General features: G+C 40.3%; 2 protein-coding genes across 4 annotated transcripts; one reads left to right on the top strand and one right to left on the bottom strand.

The window, feature by feature from the left end:
- Nucleotides 1–259: 259 nt before the first annotated feature.
- LOC105054148 (pentatricopeptide repeat-containing protein At2g29760, chloroplastic) lies at nucleotides 260–7,275 on the bottom strand. Of its 3 annotated transcripts, none has more exons than XM_073245530.1 (2): nucleotides 4,670–7,275; nucleotides 260–617 (listed from the first exon to the last, which is right to left on the bottom strand). In XM_073245530.1, the coding sequence occupies exon 1, from the start codon at nucleotides 6,777–6,779 to the stop codon at nucleotides 4,722–4,724; it is 2,058 nt and encodes a 685-aa protein (XP_073101631.1). In that variant the 5' UTR covers nucleotides 6,780–7,275; the 3' UTR covers nucleotides 260–617; nucleotides 4,670–4,721. The 3 variants fall into 3 exon arrangements, with proteins under 3 accessions (XP_073101631.1, XP_073101629.1, XP_073101630.1); XM_073245528.1 differs by lacking the exon at nucleotides 260–617 and adding an exon at nucleotides 3,973–4,121 and having other exon boundaries at nucleotides 4,670–7,274; XM_073245529.1 differs by lacking the exon at nucleotides 260–617 and adding an exon at nucleotides 3,977–4,117.
- Nucleotides 7,276–7,505: 230 nt separating this feature from the next.
- LOC105054149 (protein-ribulosamine 3-kinase, chloroplastic) lies at nucleotides 7,506–19,943 on the top strand. Its single transcript, XM_010935591.3, has 9 exons — nucleotides 7,506–7,660; nucleotides 9,168–9,321; nucleotides 11,031–11,121; nucleotides 11,235–11,309; nucleotides 11,386–11,474; nucleotides 11,858–11,976; nucleotides 17,537–17,677; nucleotides 18,960–19,036; nucleotides 19,588–19,943. The coding sequence occupies exons 1-9, from the start codon at nucleotides 7,555–7,557 to the stop codon at nucleotides 19,732–19,734; spliced, it is 999 nt and encodes a 332-aa protein (XP_010933893.1). The 5' UTR covers nucleotides 7,506–7,554; the 3' UTR covers nucleotides 19,735–19,943.
- Nucleotides 19,944–22,862: the final 2,919 nt, after the last annotated feature.

Below are 22,862 nucleotides of genomic sequence, written 5' to 3'. Positions count from 1 at the left end.
AATAAATAAATAAATGAAATACATCCGAGGTTCAAGGGACCTCATCTCAACGAGGAAAAAAATCTTTGTCGAAAATCTTCAGTCCCTAAGGGCGAATCAATACGACGATGATTAGAAATCTTCAAACAATGCCGACATAGAATAAGACGGAAGACAAAAGAAGTTCGGTAAACGACAGCTTAATGCAAGAAGGGACAAGATAACGAAAAATTTTCTTTTCATTTTACTAATAAAGTGCGCATTACAAAGCCTCTGAAGGTCAAAAAAAAAAAAACAACAAGAAAGGAAAGGAATACATAGAATAAAAGATAAAAAAAGTTCTAAGGAAGCTTGACTTCTTCAGACTTCGAACTCTCGGTTCCAGCCATTATCGAGGATTGCTTTAAGTACTTAACTTCTTCGCCTAGTGCCCCTTCTGCTTCCCCCTTCCGCAGGATCAGAAAGTACTCACGGTCGAAGATGTACCACAAGCACAGGCTCTGGGCGATCAAGGCAAAGCACGACCGGATCTGTCTCCTCTACTCTCGCCTTCTTCGTCGATCCAGAAGTTGCAGCGCCTTTCCTCTTGTGGGCCTTGAGACTCTTGGCTAACATCCGAGCCGCGTCCGCGTCCATATCTGCAATGAAAAAAGATCGGCACAGTTTAGAAATAGAGCCGCAAAAAAGGAGGAGTTCTAGAACTAACCTAGGCTGGTCTGAAGGATGCAGAGATGCAGAGATGGGGACGACTCGAAGAACGTCTAAGACCGAAAAGGATGCTGGGAAGAATGGAACTCTCAGGAAGAAGGAGGGACCGCAGAAACATTTATGCAAAGTGAGACCCCTAAAGGAGGGAGGCGGGCTTAAATAGGCGATGGGGTCCGGCGAAATAATGACTGCAGATCTCCACTGGCCGATCTATAACCGCCGCATGGCCCACTCATCATGGCAGATGACTAAAAGTGGCCGACAACTGACAGAACCATTATTACGCCGTACCTAGAGCAACGCTCCAGTGAAAATTTTCAAAAAATCTTTTCGAATCGCCTCGATTCGAAAAGGCTCCAGCACCAGTGCGCCAAACGCCAAAATATCTAGAAACAATCGAGTGCGGAAATCAAGGGAGACAACTTCGGCTGTGAAAATTTTTTTGTACTCTCTTCATTCGGAACCCGAACTCGAAAGTAGGAGGACTGATGTTGGGTATAAAATACCCCCAGCCGAAGTTTGTAAAAGGCCGACCCTTCCAGGGCTTTTCCGGCCTCCGACCTTATGTGGCGTCTTTCTGAACTCCTTCGACCGTCCGAGCTTCCATAATGCCATCCGGGCTTTCTAACAATGAGCTCCTCCATTCATCTACCAGGCTGCTCCAAATACTTTCTGAGCTTCACTATCAGCCGATTTTCTACAGTGATCGACTATTCTCCGAATCTCTTTCAGACTTCTTCCGACCACGGACGACTCTACTCCGAACTTCTTTCGGACTTCATCAATGTCCGAGCTTCTCCGACAGTGGGATTTCTACAGTAACCAGACTCCATTCAAGTTTCTATAGCGGTCGACCACCTTTCGGATTCCATCCGAGCTCCTACGAGAATCGGATTTCAGCCGAACTCCTACAGTGGATGGATCCCAGATGAATTTCGACAACGAAAGAGCTCCACCAGTCGGATCTCTACTCCGAACTTCTACTGCAAACGGTCTACTCCGAACTTCTACTGCAAACGGTCTACTCCAAACTTCTACTACAAGCGGTCTACTCCGGATTTCTACTGTAAGCGAATTCCATCCGAGCTTCTACTGTAAATAAATTTCTTCCGAACTCCTATTACAGGCGGACTTCAGCCGAGCTTCTTCAATAAGCGGTCTCCATCTGGACTTCTACAAGAATCGGACTCCGTCTGAACTTCCATAGCGGATGGATTTCGGATGAACTTCTACAACAGACAGGCTCCAACAGCTGAATTTCTACAACGGCCGACCGTCTCCGGTGTCTGCCGTACTTCCCCAGCCATCAACCTTCAATAGCGTTAGCCGGACTTCAACAACGCCAACCAGACTTCCACAGGATCCTCCAGACTCCTCCAACGGACGAACCTCCACAACGCCATCCGAAGTCCACTGCCGGTCGACCCTCTGCCGGATTCCTCATGAAATCGGACTTTTCCAATAGAAAATCTCCGTCCGAGCTTCTACAGCAGATGACTCCCGCCTACAGCATCAGCGCTCTAGGCACCCGACAACAGTGGACTCGTCAACAACCTCAGAAACATCCAAGCCTCTCTTAGATTGCATAGACAGAGAGCCATTTCGCTCCTTTAGACGTCCCAATCGAGTTTCAGCCGTCAGGTCCGAACTCTCTGGCAAGTCACGACAATAGCCACTACTCTACTCCACTCTCTGTAACGGATTCCATGTGGCTCCATCGCTCTCTGGCAAGTCATGACAACGGACACCACTTCACTCTTCATAACAAACTCCACGTGGCCCTGAACGGCCTCCTGACTCCACTACTCTCCATAACAAACTCCGCGTGGCCTTGAACGGTCCACTACCAGGCGGTTACAGATGTTACTGTCAATCAGTTACGCTCTCCATCTATAAAAAGGGACTTTCAGATACGTTTTTCTCTAAGCTCTAAACTCTATCTCGAAACTTTGCCAAAATCCCATTTGAGTGCTCCATTTCTGTTGAAGCAGAGTATTGACTTGAGCGTCGGAGGGTTTTACCGGAGCACCTCCAACTCGACCGCGGTCATCTCAACTCCAGTCTCTCTGGCGTCAGCAGAATTCTGCACCAACATATATATATACACACACGTATTTATGTATGTGTGTGTTATTGAAGTAGGATGGGTCAGATTAAAAATATCAAGCCTAGTTTCGATCTAATTTAGTTAAGCTCGAAGTATTGAGTTGTGATTTGACAAGCCGAAACTTCTAGCCCAAGCGTAAAATGGCAAGCTGGGCTAAGATGGGTTGAGCAAGCTATGCCAACTTTGCAGGGGTCTACGAAGGTCTTGCAAATATTGGTTGTGCTCTTAGAATGTCATGAGATCTTAACCAATGCAGTTCAACTTAAATGCTTGGTGATTAGTTCTTAGAGCCCTAGGTTTGTCTTATTTTGGATAAAACCAAGTAGTCATTGCTTGGAAACCAAACAGCATGATAAAACTAAATACTTTGTATAGCTAGGTTTCGGCTTACACATAGACTTCTTTTTTTTTTTTCTATCACATTATCTAATTGACCCTGAAATGGAAAATATCTCTAGTGAAATTCTTATCTACAAAGAAAAAATTTATTTTAACTAGCTATCCAAACTTGTCAAAACCCCACGCTAACAAGGGTATGGCCACAAAACTTGTCAAAACCCAATGATAGCGAGGTCACAACCAAGGAGTAGTTGTACCCTTATGGATGTCAAAAAATTACTCAATTAAAAAAAAAAACACCTTAATTGGAGGTTGTATAGAAAAGTTCTAGGCTCCGAAAGTTTGATGCACAATTCAATCTCAAATATGATGGATCTTTCTCTCGTATCCTATTTAAATCTATTCGAGGTGGATAGAATGGTCCACAACGGGACTAGTGATCCTCATGAATCATCTAAAATGATATGAAGATACTCTGCAAGAGAAGATATCTTCCCGTGTATTAGCAACAAAGGTTGTTCATCAAATATTAAGCTACTTCCTCAGAAGAATAAAATGTGGATTGACATGCTAAGAATTATCCAAATGTTATAGAAGTCTATAAAGTGGAGCATATTTTTGCGGCGTCCAGCTACAGTAAAAATGTGTATTTACGATGAGAGAGTTGGCTTTGTATCAAGTGTGGCAGATGAGAGCTAGTGGGTGGCTGCAATTTTAGAATAAGTTATTTAAATGCTCGTGTACTCAGCAAGCATTGTTAGACGCATGAGTCCCAACTGAACTCAAGGAAGATAAACAACATTAACTGCACGAAGAGTAGGCAGCAAGAAAAAATGGACGGAGCCAACATTACCTGCCTGCATTGTGGAGGCGCCCTCTCTCATTTCAAGATATGAATACAATCCCTTTATGGTCTTCCAATAAATCAAAAAGTAAACTACAGCCAGCAAGTGATACTACCATGACATGACCAAATGCAGAAACCTATCTGAGCAAAAAAAGAGTCAGCAGCAAGAAGAAAAGAAAGGAGAAAAGGATGCAAGCCCTCAATGGAGAAGGCAGCCTCCTAATATAGGATATGCATATAACAGTATAGTCTTCCAAGACATCAACAATTAAGTTGAAGAAGTGTTCCTTCCATCCCAGGATCAAATACAGAAGCTACAATAAAGGCTTTATGGATCATGATGCTTCACTTATTCTAAAATGGGGCATACAAGACTCTATCAATTGAAGAGTCTTTTTAATAAAAAATTGCAAAAACAACTGGACAGAAAAATCTAGCCCAAGAAGCATCAGAATCTTTCTAGAGATAATGGCAAGAATTTGCAGCTGTTTATGCCCCAATTCCTGAGCTTAGGAAGCATCCAAATTTTCGCATCTTGCACTATTATTTTGAATCAGGAAGTTGCATTTGGTACTGATTTATTCATTTAAAATTCATTTCATTCTACAAAATTGAATCACCAGCACATTCTTTAACAACTGTGGATAAACTGAGAGATATAAACAAATAAAAAGATAGTGATATTTTACCTGTATGACTTGGAACCTAAAGCAGTTTCATATTTGCATGATGGCGTGAGAACTACCAGAAGTCCTTGCACGAACAAATGCCTTCTCTGAAGTGGTGAAATCGGTTTCGATCCCTTGCAACTATCTCTCTACCAAAAACTTTAGAAACAGCCTTTAGGAAAGAATGACAATCCATGCAGACACGAAGGTTCTTTGTGATTCGAATTGGTGAGCCTTGAGCGGTGCTTATCAAGCCAAAGGCAACAGCCAGCTTCTCACTGTGTAGGAACAGAGAATGCTCTTTCTCTTCCTCCTCTATGTCAAATAAGACTTCCATAGTACCTGAAACATGACCAGCAGACCTTACTCGTTGGCACATTTCTTCCACCATCATATAGATCTTGTTCGTTAGAAGATGTGATCTATCACCTGCAACAAACTGGTGAACTGTTCCATTCAACTCAATCCAACTTGCTCCTGGAGTTTTCTCAATTCCTTTGGCTCTCATCACGTTTCTGACCTCCGAGGCATCATCCCACCTTCTAATGCCAGCATACAAATTTGAAAGCATCACGTATCGACCACAGGAGTCAGGTTCCAGTTCAATGACATGTTTACTGGCCTTCTCTGCAAGCTGCATCTCTCCAAGAGCCCTACATGCTCCAATAAGACTAGCCCACAATACCGCATTTGGCCTGATGGGCATGCTCTCTATAAAAGCCACAGCATCTCGCACCAGCCTCGCTCTACAAAGCAAGTCAACCATGCATCCGTAATGCTCCATCCTTGGCTGAATTTGGTACACATCTTGCATCATCCTGAAAAGTCTGAGACCTTCATCGACCAAACCTGCATGGCTACATGCAGATAAGAGCCCTATAAAAGTCACATCATCTGGCATGGGTCTCTCATTCAACATCCTTTCAAAAAGCTCCAATGCATGTTCCCCATGCCCATGCATTGCTAGTCCACCAATCATCGCATTCCATGTGAAAACATTCCTTTCCTTCATCTTGCCAAAGATCTGCAGAGCAAAATCCAGGGCCCCACACTTTGCATACATGTCCACAAGAGCAGTCTCGAGCACAATGTCTCGCTTCACCTTGTATCGGTCTATGAGAAGATGAATATATTTGCCTTGGTCCAGAGCCCCCATCTGAGCACAAACCAATAAAACTACCACGAGGACCACCTCATCCGGCCGGACCTTCTCACGCTGCATAAGTCCAAACAACTCCAAAGCCTCTTGAAAACTCCCAGAGTTAGCCAAACCTGAGATCATGGTAGTCCATGTCACTGAGTCCCTCTCATCCATCTCATCGAAAAACTTCCATGCCGATACCAAATCTCCACACTTACAATACATATCAAGGATTGCATTGCTCAACTTAAGGTTGTTTGTCAAGAAACCAAGTTCACTCGAGTACAAATGGAGCGACCGTCCTCTCTCCAAATCACCCAGTCGAGAGCAAGCAGAGACCAAACTTATCACAGTCACAGCATCCGGCCCGACGTTCTTTGCTTTCATCTCCTCGAACCAATCAAATGCCTGCTGGCAAAGGCCCCCGTGAACATAACCTCTTATCATGACGTTCCACGACACGACATCCCGAGAGGGGTTTCCGTCGAACAACTTGTGGGCAGCCTCAAAAAACCGACAGTTTGCGTACATCTGAATCAAAGAATTGAGCACGAACACATCAGACTCCAGCCCAGCTTTAACCGTCTCGCCATGAAAGCGCATGCCGAGTTCGGGTGCTTGCAAGCGAGCGCAGGCTGTGAGCACAAAGGGGTATGTGTGGTGTTCGGCCGCGACGCCGGAATGGACCATGAGGTGGAAGAAGGACAGGGCATCGGAAGGGTTGAGGCCTTTCGCGTGCCCCCGGATCATGGTGTTCCAGATGAAGACATCCGGGCTGTCTAACTGGGAGAAGATTTTCCGGGCGTAGTTGAGGTCGCCAGAGGGGGAGACAGAGAGGAAAGAGATGAGCTTGCTGGCGAAGTGGTTGTCGTGGAAGATGGCGGCGCGGAGGAGGACGGCGTGGGCTTGCTTGCATTTGGGGATGGAAGTGCAGTGCTTCGCCAGCCAGTCCTTGGGGAGGTGTTTGATCCATAGCGACGATGGGATCATTACACCATGAGCGTCGATCTGGTTAAGCTTAGACCGAGATTTAAAAGATTGGAAGAAGCTTGAGTGCGAGTTTGGGTTCGATGGCTCCAAAGAAATGACAAATTTCTAAATTTTTTCATATGCGAGAGAGAGGATGGTGAGAAGCAAGATTGAGGGTGCCGGCTTCGTTGGATTAAGACTTGGAGTAAAGAGGCCAGTGATTGAGAAAGATTCGGTCATTGTGATTACTTGATTATGAGTCGTCGGGAGCAATGTTATATATTTTTTTTATGATATTTGGTACGTGATGAGGGACTGATCTTTGAAATTCATCATATGTATCATAAGGCAAACAGACTGAATTACCTCTTGTGTGGCTGAACATATAAGTATACGGACTGATATAAAGGATATCCCTTTGATCTTTCGAAAGATTTTGATCTTTTTGAATATATTCATATTGAAATTGTATGAATATTTCCGTCTTATAGGAAAAAAGAAGCAGGGTTAAGACATGAGACCGCGTGAAGGGGAACGGCATCAAGAGTCGAAGGGGCAGGACAGCTCACGGGCTTGAAGGCCTGTTGTCTAGATGGGCTTTCGGCTAAAACTAAGAGACTGAAGTGGGAGATTGAGCTAATTTGGATCCGTTTGTTGCGCCCAGGTTTATCGAGCCTGAAGCAAGATTGGGAACCGAGAAGTCCGAGCCCACTCGGTAGTGTCGCCATGGAAGTCGATATTAAGGGGATGACGAATCTGAGGACCAAGCCCTCTTGGGTGTTGTGGCGGCAGAGGAATGGGTCACGTGGGAGTCGTTTCGTCCTCCCCTTCCTCTCTTCCGTTCTCTCGCCGCTTCTCTCTCGCCACAGCCAGGCCCAGGCGTGCTATTTCCTTCTCAATCTGTGAGCTCCTCTCTCCTTTTCTCTAGCTGTGGATAAAATTGCGCAAGTGATCCCGCTCCCTCTCTCAATCATTGGACGAGCAAAGACAATTTAAATTTTAAAATTGGCCTGAATACAAATTTAATTCCCCATTCCTTCGATGTCTTCTATGAGTTCTATTATAGATTATCTCCTTTGTCCCGTATCACTGTTACCGAACGCTTCTTTATAATTTGGTCCAATGATCTATTTCATCCCATGAGGTTGTTCGAATTGTACATTAAATCAACCAGTGGAACACCATGAAATCATCTCAGCTGTACCGAGAATCTGGTACTCTAATGCGATATCATTAAACGTATAATGATAAAGACTAGAATCTGTAGTCCTATCACATATACTTCACCCTCATGTCACTGCATCTCATTGACTCTCCCATCTTTAGGGATGGTTGTGTAGATCTTTCTTTTTGAGTGTTTCTGTTCTTTCCTGTGAGCAAACTGTTAGCATTTCATCTCAAAGGCGATGGCCTCTTTTGGTGCTATTCTTTTAATCTTCACAATTTCCATCTATGTTCTTTTAGGTACCCCTCTGTCTATTGAAACTTCACAAAGTTGTGCTCTCTCCATTGGCTGTACGAAGGATCAATTTGCATTTTTTTTTTTTTTCCTCTGAATCGCCGACGGTTATTTTCTTGATGCAACTTCTAAGCTCTCAAATGTCCTCATTTTGTAACTGTCATTTTTTCTAGTATTATTATGTGTTCAAGCTTCACGTTCTTATATATTTTAAGTTCATCTTATGCGTGTCATCCTCATTATTGTCCTCCACTTCAAACTATACAGCATATCTAGCCCTTGCTTCTGTCTTATCATGCTTAATAAAATCCATCATCATGCATCAAGCACAGCATTTTTTGATTCCATAGGATGCTTTTGTAATGCATGTGAAAAAATAATCATCATCCATTATATCTCTTGGTGCCATTAGTATGGCATTGGCCTCATTTTTCATTTATCTTGATTGAATATATTGTTATCTTTATACCACAGCATTTTTTCCATGGCTCTTATACAGAAAACACCTTTATTCACATCATATTGATTGGCTTTGCATTAATCATAAAAAGCCTAAAGGCATTCTAATTTCTATCAATACTTGTGGTGTTTTTGGCTAACTAGTGGGGTTTGAGGCCAATGCTTGTTGTTGTTTCCCTTGACTCATTACTTATCAATTTCTAGACTACAGACATTTTGCACCCCTCCCTCTTATGTGCAGTGATGAAAATTTGACTACCTTTTCTATTAACGCAACTGAACTAACTATTAACTGGGATTCTTTGTGGAAGTTTTAACATGTAATCTTAAATGATGGCATGCTAAGCATTAAATTTATTTAAATTGTGCTTATATTACCTATTCAACATGCTGCTTTTTATCTAATGTAATCCTTTGTAATGCATACATTTATCTTACAAGACTTCTGATCGTAATTCAATAACCTTCTTCACTCTTTTATCAATTGACAGTGGCAGGTATGAATGATGACCCAATTCGTGAATGGATTCTCACAGAAGGAAAGGCCACTCAAATTACAAGAATTAGTCCCATTGGAGGTGGCTGTATCAATCATGCAAGCCGATATGATACAGATTCTGGTTCTTTCTTTGTTAAGACAAACAGGCATGCCAAGTTTTAGACATTCACTTACAAAAACTAATTTACATTTTCTTTTTGTTTTTTTTTTTTTTTTGCTGTTAGCCAGGAGAAACTATAATGTTGCTCTAATAAAGGGAAAGAGATTTCCAAATCATCAATATTTGACCATGCTGTTACCACAAATAGATTCTCCATCCATAAAAGTTCAATTATATCGAGTACTACTTGGAAGAAATAAGGCTTTATAACATTGTCATGTTCATAGAAACAATTCTAAAATTAGGGCGTTGTTTATATATTATGATGGCCAATTTTTAATGTTGAATAGCTAGAACTTGTGATCATATTTGCAAACTAGATGTTCTGGGTTAATTCTCTTTAGAGCTAAACTTTCTAATTCATCAAAATGCTGGAGATGTTGCAAGCTAACATAGCAGAAGGAATTTTCTGTATACTGGAGCAACTTGATAAAATGGCATAATTGAACAAATTCAGTAGTTCATGATATCCTGTAAGATAGTGGGAATTTAATGTATACCATTTACTATGTCACCATTTTGATGGAAAATGTGATAGTAATGATATGGAGAATCAAGACTACTGTTGAAATCAACAGGCAAGAGTGGCTTTTATCATTATTTTCATTTTATTTTTCTTGACTTCAAACAAATTAAAAGATTAATGTGGAACAAGTCGAATGGGGATTATCTAAAAGCTTATGAGGAGGAAGTCCACTTGCAGTTCATTCTGTTGTTAGTGTACATGTAACTATGACCTCATAATCTATTCACAGTTGTTCAGATCTTACCATTCATATTTTTCCTTTCTAATTATCTTTTCTTTAACTTTCCTGAACCACAAATAAATAATGTTTTCAAAGAATTCTCCTAGTGTTGAATATGATGGATATAGTTTGTTCCAACCCACTCTAACATGTATTTCTTATCTCTGCCTAACCAACATATAAGCTCATTTCTTTGTGCTTTCCTAAATGATCATGCATCGTAATTGTTCAAAATTGAGTTCAAACTGAACCATAATGAGTTTGGGATGTTTTGCATGCCACTCTCTAAGTAAACTTATCTATGTGAATACCTCACAGATATTCTTTGTGTTTATGCTATTAGCTAGAGCATAATGTGTTTACTTCATGGCCCTTTTGCCAATGTTTCATTATATCGATCAATCAAACCAAGCCTATTCGACCAAATAGGGTTAGTCATGCACCAAAATTTAAAGGTCAGAACTCTCCATGAATGGATTGAGCACATTATCTTACATAAACCAGAAAATTTTAAGATATATAGAATATTTCAAGGTTTTGCTTTGCTGCAAAAACTTGCAGCATAGATCTATTGATTTATCACTCTCGTAGTTCCTAATTTTTTCAAAAATAGTAACATTTAAATTTGAACACGTAAAAGCAAAGACTGACTAAGTGTCATAAGCCTATTTTATCAACATCTATAAATCATAACTTAATGTTACATCTGCATGCAAAATTCAGGCTCACTGTTCTTAAATAATATTAGTTAATGGTCACTGAAGTTTGAATTCTGAAATTCATGGTTTTTCTGTTAGCACTCTTGTGCTGGTCCATACATTAATAAAACCAGCATAATTTGACTTCAATCATATGTTACTTTGTACAGCCTTAAAAAAGTTATTTATGACTAAAGCTGTTCTTGTTTGCTGGTTGAGAAAAGACTCAGTTATGTTGCGATTTGATGCAGTGCAATTGGACCATCAATGTTTGAAGGAGAGGCTCTTGGTTTGAGTGCAATGCATGCCACCAAATCAATCCGTGTTCCAAAGCCATATAAGGTAATTAAACAACATCCAGTCCTTATTCCCCCCACCCGCCTACACACAATTTTCATCTTGAAGGGCCTCTAGTTGGTTAATGAAGTAACTTCTTATGATTTGAAGTCTTGTAGGTTGGACATTTACCAACTGGTGGTTCCTATATCATTATGGAATTTATCGAGTTTGGATCTTCCAGGACAGATCAGGTGACACTAATTTACTATACTTCACTAGAAGCAAAAATTGAAGATTATCTTTGTTTAACCATATATATGTCCTCAGTCAGTCCTAGGAAGAAAGCTTTCTGAGATGCATAAAGCTGGGAAATCAGATAAAGGCTTTGGGTTTGATGTTGATAATACAATTGGCAGGTGAAATTTCTCACAAAGATTGTTTGAACAAACATACTTCCAAACATTTTGAAATTCTTGCCATCTAATATACTTCAAATGTTTTAAAAATCTTGCCATCTTCACAACAATGTCCATGCAATACCCTGCTTCTTTGTCAAAAAAGCCGTGAAGTGGTCAGGCAACCATTCTCCTTCATCTCCAAAATTACATGGGGGCTTTTTGCATTCCCTTTTATCTTTGGATTCCCTTCCTCTCATGCTTATCGTCTTAACCTCTGTTACACAAGCCTGTTTGTCTCATTATTATTCATCATGTTACAGTCTTGCATTTGGTCTATGGACCAAACATATTAGTTGCTTTTGGTTTACCATGCTCTAACACCTTTAATTGTCTTGCTGTAGTACTCCACAGATAAACACTTGGTCTAAAGATTGGATTGAGTTTTTTGCCGAGCATAGATTGGGCTACCAATTAAAGTTGGCACTGGGTCAGTATGGGGATTCCAGTATATATGAAAAAGGTACTTTAGTTCTTGAGACAACTTACTTTTTCTTTCTTTCCTTTTTTGGGTATCGGTGAATGGTGTTGCAGTATTAATCTAAATATCCTGTTGGCATCCAGATATGTAGACAACTTGTGTGTCTTTGTCTCTACCATTAACCCCCTTACCATCCAAATCTATGTATGGATACATGCTTTGTGTTAGAATATATTATGTTAACATATATGTATATCAATATCTCCTTGTATCAATCTAGGATATGATTAGAATATATTCTATTAGCATATATGTATATATATCAATATCTACTTGTATCAATCTAGGATATGATTAGATACGATTAGGATTTGATTTGACTTGATTTGATTTGATTATATTAGGATCCCCTTCCTTGTATAGTCTTCTCCTACGCCTATATATAGACCTTGTATTCTCTTATTCAAGGATATATACCACACAATTATTCTGTTCTCTCTTTCTCTCTCGCTCTCTCTCACTTTTTGTTAAAACTCTGACATGGTATCAGAGCTTGTCCACTTGAGGTTTCTCCATTGACAACCTCTTTGTGCGTGGTCATTGGTGTTTCCTCATCATTTTTTTTTTCACCGTCCACCTGCATACTGTTCTCAGCCTTTTCCCTCTTCAATTATGGACAAGTCTGAGCCCACTCACCCTATTGCTATCATTTTGGATGGCTCCAACTATATCCTTTAGAGTCAGGAAATATCCAATTTTCTCAAAGAATGTCAAGTATAGGAGTATGTCATCGGTGATGAACCTGCACCCACCCAACTCAAGGACGAAACTGATGTAGCACTCCTTAAGCGTAAAAATGAATGGGTTGCAAAAAATCACAAAATCATTACATAGATTTGCAACACCTCCAGCCTCACTGTTCGCAGTCAACTTAGCACTTATGATACAACTAAAGCAATATGGGATCTTCTGGCCACTCATTTCTCCACCATTGATTTGTCTCATTGTTATCAGCTCTGTCGAACTCTTCATCATCTTCACCAAGTATCCGGTCAAACTATTAATGCTTTTCTTGCTGAGATTCATCCTCTTTGGGTTTAACTTGATTTGGCTTTACCTAAGGATGATATCCGTACGATTCTCCAACGTTATAGTAGGACCATCTTATTCACTCCTTAATGGTGCTTTTTGATGGCTATGAGCCAGTTCGAGCCTCTTTGCTCAACCACATCTCTCTCCCCACCTTGGAGACTGCAATTGCTAAACTTCTATTGGAGGAGACATGTCTTGGTACTTCTCGAGCCCATCCTATTGATCCTTCACTTGTTTCACCTATTCATGATATGACGGCCCCGACACATGGCTCCTGCTCTTCCTCTAGGCATCCTAAGTGCGGCTATTGCAAGGAGACTAGCCATTCTCTCCGGGCCTATCCTACTCGTAAGTGTCACCACTGCTACAAGGTTGGCTCTGGACACTATCAAAATGAATGCCCGAAGGCTCCTCCTGCTCAACCTTTCGGCCCGAAACCACCTCCTAAGCAACCTCCTAGACCACATGCTCCATCCGGCTCCAAGGCCCCTGCTGCTGCTGCCACTAATGAGTCCCCTTCATCTTCACAAGTCACTCTTTCTTTGACTGATCTACAGACACTCTTTGATCAATACAAATCCCAATCTACTACATCTCTTTCTACTATCATGTTTACTATCTCAGGTACTTCTAATTGGTATTTTGATTCTACTTGTAGTAATCATATGACATTTGATCCATGTCTTTTTCATACTAAGATTCCTCCCTCTGCCCCTTTGATACACACTGCTAATGGCATCACTTTATCTGTCACTCATATTGGTCATGTCACTACCTTTACTCTGTCCCTTTCTCACACATTTTTTGCTTCCTAAACTTACTCCCAATCTCATTTCTGTTGGACAACTTCGTGAACTTGGCTATGATGTTTTCTTTTCTCACTTTGGTTGTTGTGTGCAGGATTCTCGAACGAGGTAGGTTTTTGGGACAAGATGTTGGGATGGTCGCTTGTTTGCTCACACTCATCTTGATGTACCATTGTCTGTGCCTCCAGTTATTTCTGCTGCATCCACTACCTCCACATCCCTCAATCACTGGCATTCTCGCCTTGGTCATATCTCCTTTGGTTTTCTTCATTCTTTGATTTCTAGTGGTCGATTAGGATTTGTCTACAATGATACTACTCAGTGTATGTCTTGTCAACTGTCACAATAGCCTACTTTATCTTTTAATAAAAGTGATTCTTACGCTAGTGCTCCCTTTGATCTTGTTCATTCTGATGTTTGGGGCCCTACCTCTTAGCCGACCATGGATGGGTCCTGTTATTTTATTATCTTTATTGATGATTACTCTCGCTTTACTTGATTATATCTGTTTAAAAATCAATCTGAACTTTATCAAATTTGTTCTGATTTTGCAGTCATGGTTCACATAATTCTCTTACCGCATCAAACATCTCCGTTTCGACAATGCTATGAAATATAGGGACTCCTCCTTCCTTCATCTCTTACGCCAATATGGCATCCTTTCCTAATATTCTTATCCAGGCACCTTTGCGCAGAATGGTCGGACAGAGCGCAAGCATCATCACATTCTCGACATTACTCATGCTTTGCTTCTCTTTGCCTCTTGTCCTGAACGGTTCTGGGATGAGGCTGCCCTCATTGCCATCTATACTATTAATCACCTTCCCTTCCCTGTCATTGCTCATCAATCTCTATATGAGCATCTCCATGGTCGAGCCCCTAATTATTTGGTATTCCGGATCTTTGGTTGTGCCTGCTTTGTCCTTCTTCATGCCTATGAGCGCAATAAGCTTCAGAGTCGCTCTCGTCTCTGTTGCTTCTTGGGCTACAGTCTAGAGCATAAGGGCATCGCTGTTGGGATCCTATGTTATAGCGTCTTCGTATCTCTCATCATGTTATTTTGTAGGAATATGCAATGTTTGCTTCACTGTCCTAATTCCACCCCTCTACCATTTCCTCCCCTCCTTCACTTCCCGTCTCCTTGATCCTTTTCCTCCTGAGTCTCTCGAGTCTCCATCATCTTCTTCTCAAGTCCCCTTGCGTCCTCTCCACACTGACTTGGTCACTGAGCTTTCTGCTCCTTACAATGCTGTCATCCCTACGCCATCGCCTCCTCCTGCTGACCTGCCTCTCTCGGATGATCTTGCAATGACAACCTCGCCTCCGGAATCTTCCTCACCGCCATCTCCTTTGGGACCCGAGCTCCCTACTATCCATCAGTCCACTCGTCCCATTAAGGGTAATCCTCCCTCTTATCTCTAGAAAAACTTTCATTGTTATTCCACTATTTCCACCTTTCATGAGCCTTGCACCTATTGTGAGACTTGTGTTGACCTACATTGGCAGCAAGCTATGTCGGAAGAACTTTAGGCCTTAACTCATGCTCACACTTGGGATCTAGTTGATCTACCTGCAGGAAAGTCTACTGTTGGATGCAAATAGATTTATAAGGTCAAAACTCGCTCAGATGGGTCTCTTGAGCAATATGAGGCCCATCTTGTGGCCAAAAGCTTCACATAGGACTATGATGTTGACTTTGATGAAACATTTGCTCCCGTTGCTTGTCTTACTTTAGTTCGCTCTCTCATTGCTGTTGCTGCACTTTGTCGCTGACCCCTTTTCCAAATGGACGTCAAGAATGATTTTCTTAATGATGACCTTGAGGAAGAAGTCTACATGTAACCACCTCCTGATCTTGATGTCCCCTCTAGCAAAGTCTGTCACCTCCGATGGGCCCTCTATGGGCTCAAACAGGCTCCTCGGGCATAGTTTGCTAAGTTCAGCAGCACTATTCACAATCTTGGTTTTTCCTCTAGCCCTTATGATTCTACTCTCATCATCCAGCGCTCTTCACATGGCATTGTCTTCTTCTCTATGTTGATGATATGATTATCACTGGTGACGATGCTAATGGTATTTCTGATCTTAAAGGGCAACTTTGATGTCACTTTGAGATGGAGGATCTAGGCCACTTATACTACTTCTTTGGCCTTGAGATCACTTCTAACTCTACTGGTTATTCTCTCTCTCAAACCAAGTATGCTTCTGATCTTCTCATTCGTGCTAGCATCACCGACACCAAGGCTGTTTCCACCACTAAAACCGCATAGTCATCTCAACTCTACTAATGGGATGCCTCTTTCTGACCCTACTCGATATTGCTAGCTGGTTGGAGGACTGGTATATTTGACTGTCACCCGTCCTGTATTGCATGTGGTTCACTCAGTTAGTCAGTTCCTTGCTGGCCCTCATACTCATTATGCTACTGTCCTTCGGATTCTTCGTTATGTATGAGGCATCCTACACTATGGTCTTCATTACTCTGCCCAATCTCCACCTGTGCTTTTTGCCTACTTTGATGCTGATTGGGCTGGTGATCCTACCGACCAAAAATCTGTCACTGATTTTTGCTTCTTCTTGGGCACCTTTCTTATCTCCTAGCGGAGTAAGAAACAGACGAAGGTTGTCCATTCCAATGCCGAGGTAGAGTATCAAGCGCTTCCTGATACAGTGGGGGAAGTTGATTTGGCTTCGGTTGCTTCTCATTGATATAGATGTGGTTCATGACAGCCCCACTATTCTTCATTGTGACAATCGCAATGCTATTGAGGTTGCCTACAATGATATCTACCATAAGCACACCAAACACATTGAGACCGTCACTTCATTCGTGGTGAAGTTATTCGTTGTACGGTTCATCTTCAGCATATTCCCTTCGGGGATCAAATTGCGGATATCTTCACAAAATCTCATCCTTCGGGTCGGTTTCGAGGGTTATATATCAACCTCAATTAATCATCTTCTGTGACTACTTGAGTTTGTGGGGGAGTGTTAGAATATATTATGTTAACATATATGTAATATCAATATCTACTTGTATCAATCTAGGATATGATTAGATATGATTAGAATATATTATGTTAACATATATGTATATATATCAATATCTACTTGTATCAATCTAGGATATGATTAGGATTTGATTTGACTTGATTTGATTTGATTATATTAGGATCCCCTTCCTTGTATAGTCTTCTCCTATGCCTATATATAGGCCTTGTATTCTCTTATTCAAGGATATATGCCACACAGTTATTCTGTTCTCTCTTTCTCTCTTGCTCTCTCTCACTCTTTGTTAAACTCTGACACTTTGGATGCTTGAGAAGTTAAATCTACAGTACAGTAGATGTGCTTTGGATGTTTTGAAGGGAAGTTAAATCCACAATGGAAGAAAATAAATGAAATAGCATTATTGATCATCATGCAGATTCTTGTTCGGTATAGCAAATGTTCAAAGATAATAAATGCCACTATATTTGACTAGAGAAGTTTATGTAGTAATTGTTGGCCCTTCTAGAGAGGACAACCTGAGGTAAAGCAAGACTTTTGTCATAGAGCAGAAGGAACTAAAGTGGTGCAACTTACAACAATAAGAAGCAGGAGAGAAAATAATCAAAAGGAAGAGGAAAGAATGGGAGTAAAGAGGTGCTCAATTGCTATCAAGTCAGTAAGGTGATTTTGTTTTTGCCTTTTCACTTTGACAGGTCAGCGGTTGGTAAAGAACATGCAACCACTTTTTGATGGTGTTGCTATTGAACCTTGCTTACTTCATGGAGACTTATGGAGTGGGAACATCAGCTGTGATAAGAATGGTGATCCGGTTATTTTAGATCCAGCATGTTACTGTAAGTTTGAATCAAATTTGTTGCTTCGCAGCATATGGCAGTTCATCATTTTCATTTTATTATCTGATGATGGATCAAGTAGTGAAATAAGAACTGCTATTTTAGAATCTTTTATAATAATTTTTCAAAAGAACTTGAAATAGTGAACTCTGAACATGTCAAAACAATTTTATGTGTTGCAAGGAATATTTTCAATTGTAAAAGATATAATATATGCACATATACATGCATACATCCATCATCTTAGTGTCTGTTTAGCTGGCTGCATCTCAGCTTATAATTGAGATGTGGCAGGTGGGGTCCAAGCATGTTCTTTGGTGTGCTGCAGCAATTGAAGCTGCAAATCAGGCTCAAATGCAGTATCTCAACCTGCACTCATAATGACTGTTGCACAAAATGCAGCATCTCAAGATTGACATAGGCTCAGGACTCTTCTTTCTTATCGCATTCAAGCTTCCATCCTTCCGATTCCTCTCCCTTCCCTCTTGTAAGCCAAGCTGTTTCCCCTGCTCTCCGGTACTCCTATCAGCCAATACAGCACTCCCATGGGCCACTCTGGCACTCAGATTGACCATCCCAATGTTTAATGGACCATTCCAATGCTCTAGCTGATCAGCCTAGCACTTGGATTGGCTAGCTGAGCTTTGATCAACCGCTTTGGCACTTCATTCCTCCACCCAGCACTCAAGCAGCCCTTCAAATGGCTCCATTCAATTACTCTGGAACTCTGTTCCTCTATCTGAACAGTCAGATTGGCCATTGATGAAGGAGAGAGGAAGGAGAACACTGTTCATGATGCGGTCTCCAAGACCAGTGGAGTCCATGTGTTGGGGCTCGCTAGCCCATCAAGAAAATCCAGCAAGTGTTTGATAAATGGTTGATAAGGTCTTTCTTGGTGATGACATAGAATTCATTTGGTCATGTAAAAAGAGTGCTGCAGTAATGCCTTCCTGATTTTTGATGAAATGGCTGTCTTCCAAACAACACAATAATAATTATAGCAAATACTATATTGCACCTGTCCAAACGGAGCTATTTCAATCACATGCATCTTTACTTTCTGCAAATTCAGCTCCATGCAGCTTCATTTGCCGCAAAGTTTCATGTGCAATGAACCAAACAGCTCCATCAATATTTTTTCAAACTCAACAAATTGTACCATTGAACTATCTCACATTGAAATACAGAGCTATTAAACTAACAAAGTTATACGTTACAAGTGAGAAATATGGCTTGGAAGCATTTTGTTTCTTATGATAATCTCAATTTTGTTTGTGTACAGATGGGCACAGTGAGGCAGAATTTGGAATGTCATGGTGTGCTGGATTTGGTGGATCATTTTATAATTCCTATTTTGAGGTATCATCTTTTCTTCCCTGTATATATAAAATTAACAAAGGAACAACTTGATGATTACTGGGAAATGGAACTGGTTCAGAGGAGTTCTATATAGGACTTGAGGTGTAAAATTGACTGTGAATAATCAGGATTTGGCCTGTTGGTTATATATAAGTAACTAGTATCAATAATCAAGATCTTAGATGACGATGTTTCTTTAGTTCTCTTAAGGCAAATTTCCCTTGAGTCAGCCATTTTATGCAAGTCAGTAGGCTTTTTGGATTTTTATAATTGTAAGAAGTCTTAATTTGCCAGAGGGATGAACACAAGAATGAAGTCCTATTATAATAACAATAGGAGCCCGTATATTATTATCTTGGTTATTTTCACAAATTAGAATGTATGCTTTCACTTGAAGATAATCTTCATCGAGGTGCATTAAATAAAGCTTGCAGGTTTTTGTCATTTTCTCTCTTTCATGTACTATGATTGTGACCCGCTCCTATGTGCGATCGTTACTCTGGAATTTAAACTATTTTTTCTGGAGTGATTTCTTTTTTCCTTTCATTCAGGTAATGCCCAAACAACCTGGCTTCGAGAAGCGGAGGGACTTGTACATGCTGTATCATTACCTGAATCACTATAATTTATTTGGGTCGGGATACCGGTCTTCGGCTATGTCCATCATTGACGACTACTTACGGATGCTAAAAGCTTAGACATTCTGTATGATAGAAAAAGTTCCCATCCATCTTCATGTATCAACTTGTTCCAATGATATGCACAGATTGCTGCATGTAAATTCTTTTGTGAATTGCTGTCTCCCTGGGGGCAAACTTCCACCTGTTTGACTGTATGTCCCTGAATTGCACTACATCATCTCGGATAATGTAGAAATTGAGAGAATGCAAAGGCTTTCGTTGTGTCAGGATGCTGTCCTTTGAGTTCAGGTAAGTGGCAGAAGTCAAGTAAAGCAAGGGTTTTGAAGGATCAAATGCAAACTCAGCAAAGATTGAAGAATATCTTTTGATCTGAATTCAGAATGTTGAATTCAAACTTGAATAATTAATGCAGGTACTGACATTTGCTTCAGTTCCTTTTTTGGATTTTAAAGTCAATATCACAAATTGTTTTGGATATGAGATCATTAATCGTCTTCTAAAACTTACTTTAGGTGGAGTTATTTAATCATTTGTTAGTTAACTTTTGCGGGGTAATGCATGGGTGGATCAGGAGCATTGGAAGGCAAGTTGGGAGTTCTAGGTAGGTGGCCTTTCTTCGATGGAACTGGTTGGATCACTACTGGTGGCGATCACTTCTGATGTGGATGCGTGCTTTGAGGGATCCAACAGCCCCAGCTACTCGTAAGAAGAGGTCTGGCTCGAAGGAGCCCGTTACAACTGGTGGCGAGCCAAGCCGTTACCTTATTTAGGTATTCAAGTTTGTGAGGGCCGGACTTTTCCTTCTGCATTATGATGTACGTAATATGTATCTTTGGTGCTTTAGTCCTAAACGGTAAATAATGATTGGAATAACTCTGGCATGATTGGAAACGCGATGCTTCCTTCGCCGCCAGCAGTGGGACAATGGACGGGGATAAACCGCCACCCAATCCGAAGCCAACCCGAAAAAGGGATTTGAGTGTGAACAAAGGGGCCAATAAGTTAGTAGGTTTGGTTTTGGATTCCTAAGTTAGATCCCAATTATTGATTCAGGTCTGGGTTTCAACAGATCCATTCCCAAAAGTTCGAAACCGAACTGATTATATTTACACACACACATATACATATAGAGAGAGTGATTTAGCTATATTTAACTATTCAAGTGGATTTTCACTCAAATCTAATCAGATCTAGTATGATAACCCATATTAATAATCTAGATTGTTCGATATGATTTACTATTTTTAAATTATTTGTAAAAATTATATGATTGGAAAGTCTTTGATCTATATCAAATGGTCAAAAGATTGGATTGTCTAAAACATGCATGCGCGCATATATATATATATATTATCACTTGATATATTTAAAATTTTTAATGTGAAAGTGTAAGTAGTTTTGAGATAGTAAATCATATTCAATGATTTGATCATCAATAAGAAATTTCTATTGTCTAATAGAGATCTAATTAAATCTAGATGAATATCCACTTGAGTATAATCAAGTCTAACTCTCTCTCTCTCTATACACGTACACACAAATACACCATACACACACATACATATAGATACTTACATTAAATAAATAAATATAATATTATATATATATATATAACCAGAGAAGTAAAACAGTAACTTATCTTTTTTCACTAAATTTTTGCCCATGCCATTTTTTTATAGTCTATTAGTAATATGCGTCTTTTGAATACCTCATTTCTATCTAAAACATAATTCAATACCCGACCTTTTTTTTCTCGATCTAGTAGTGAATATGGGATTAATTTTAATTAGATTTTGACTTAGATCTAATCTAACAAATATATTTTAAATCTTGGTACGGATAGAGCGAAAATCGAAGTGGACTCAACCTACTGACGCCTTTAGTTACCCGTCTCTTTCCCTCTATTGTCATGTGTATCCGCTTCTCCATGTCATTCAATTTAATGTGATTATTCAAATCTATTCAATTTGATGTGATGGAATTAGATTCATCCTAATTGTACTTGTCGATTACATTGGTTTTAGTCAGGCCTCAATTCAGCCCTTGCTTCAATTTGCATCCCATCGAAGCAAATGGGTTCAATTGGATCTCAAACAATTTCACTGTTCACTTCAACGGTACAATCCATTCCCATGAACTATGGATTACTAACATCACTGTTGGAAACTTGCTAGTGTGCTATTGTTCAAATGATAAATGTCACTCGAGCTACCAACATGATTTGGTTATGTACAAATCTTCTTAAGTTTATTTAAATTATGAGTGAAATTTGAATTTCAAATTTTACTTATATGTATCTTCTTTTAATAATTTTGTGAAATATTTTATCAGTCAACTTTATATGTATAAGTATTCAATACTTATTTTGGACCTCCCATTTATAGATATGTGTAGAAATAAAATGTGGAGGATGTAATGGGCTGATTTCTAGTTTGTTCGTCTCTGACCGGTATGAAATGCTCTATTTATTTATATACCTTAATTGGTAAAGAAGGCATAAAAGATCCTTGTGTAATCTTTGTAAAAGAGACGATTTGCCTATTCTTCTTCTACCTCCATCTTCTTCTATTATCCTCTTTCTTACACAGTAGCCTAAAGAGGTTCGGATTGTATCAAAGATGTTAATCATTGGATTGTATGTCACCCAGGTCTCTAAACTCTCGGAACTTATTCATTTATTCATCTGCACAGATCTTAAATGAACTATTACATGATCCAATGGTGGATTCATGCAATTCTCGGAAAGGTACACTCCCAACCCAATCTGAGCGGTCCAAATACTTTGAAAAAGTCAAGTCCTGTCTTCTTCCACACGCGTACTGAAGGAGTGACAAGGGGGAGATTCGATTGGATCTTGAAGAAGAAGGCATGCCACGAACCTACTGTATGAAAGAGGGCACAAATCTTTTCAAAGGGCGGCGCCTATGGGCGCGCCTTGTTTCTTCGTGCTTAGACGCTAAGTTTTCGTAGCCTTTTTCCTGATTTACGTCTGTCTTGTTCCATTTTGGTCAATTTTTCAGCCATAATAATGTGGACGCGTAATTAACATGCAGATATAGTCACCCAGAGACTAATTGCACATTCTCTTTCCTTTGGTGCTGCGATTCCAAGCCTTTATTTCTGGCATATGAGCCTCTTAATGCCGAGTCATCACCCATCCGTCAGAGACATGCTCCATTCATTCT

Source organism: Elaeis guineensis, chromosome 11, assembly GCF_000442705.2.
Source record: "Elaeis guineensis isolate ETL-2024a chromosome 11, EG11, whole genome shotgun sequence".
NCBI classification, from domain to species: Eukaryota; Viridiplantae; Streptophyta; class Magnoliopsida; order Arecales; family Arecaceae; genus Elaeis; species Elaeis guineensis.
Note: the sequence above shows the minus strand (reverse complement) of the source record. Positions and strands in the feature narration are given on the sequence as shown.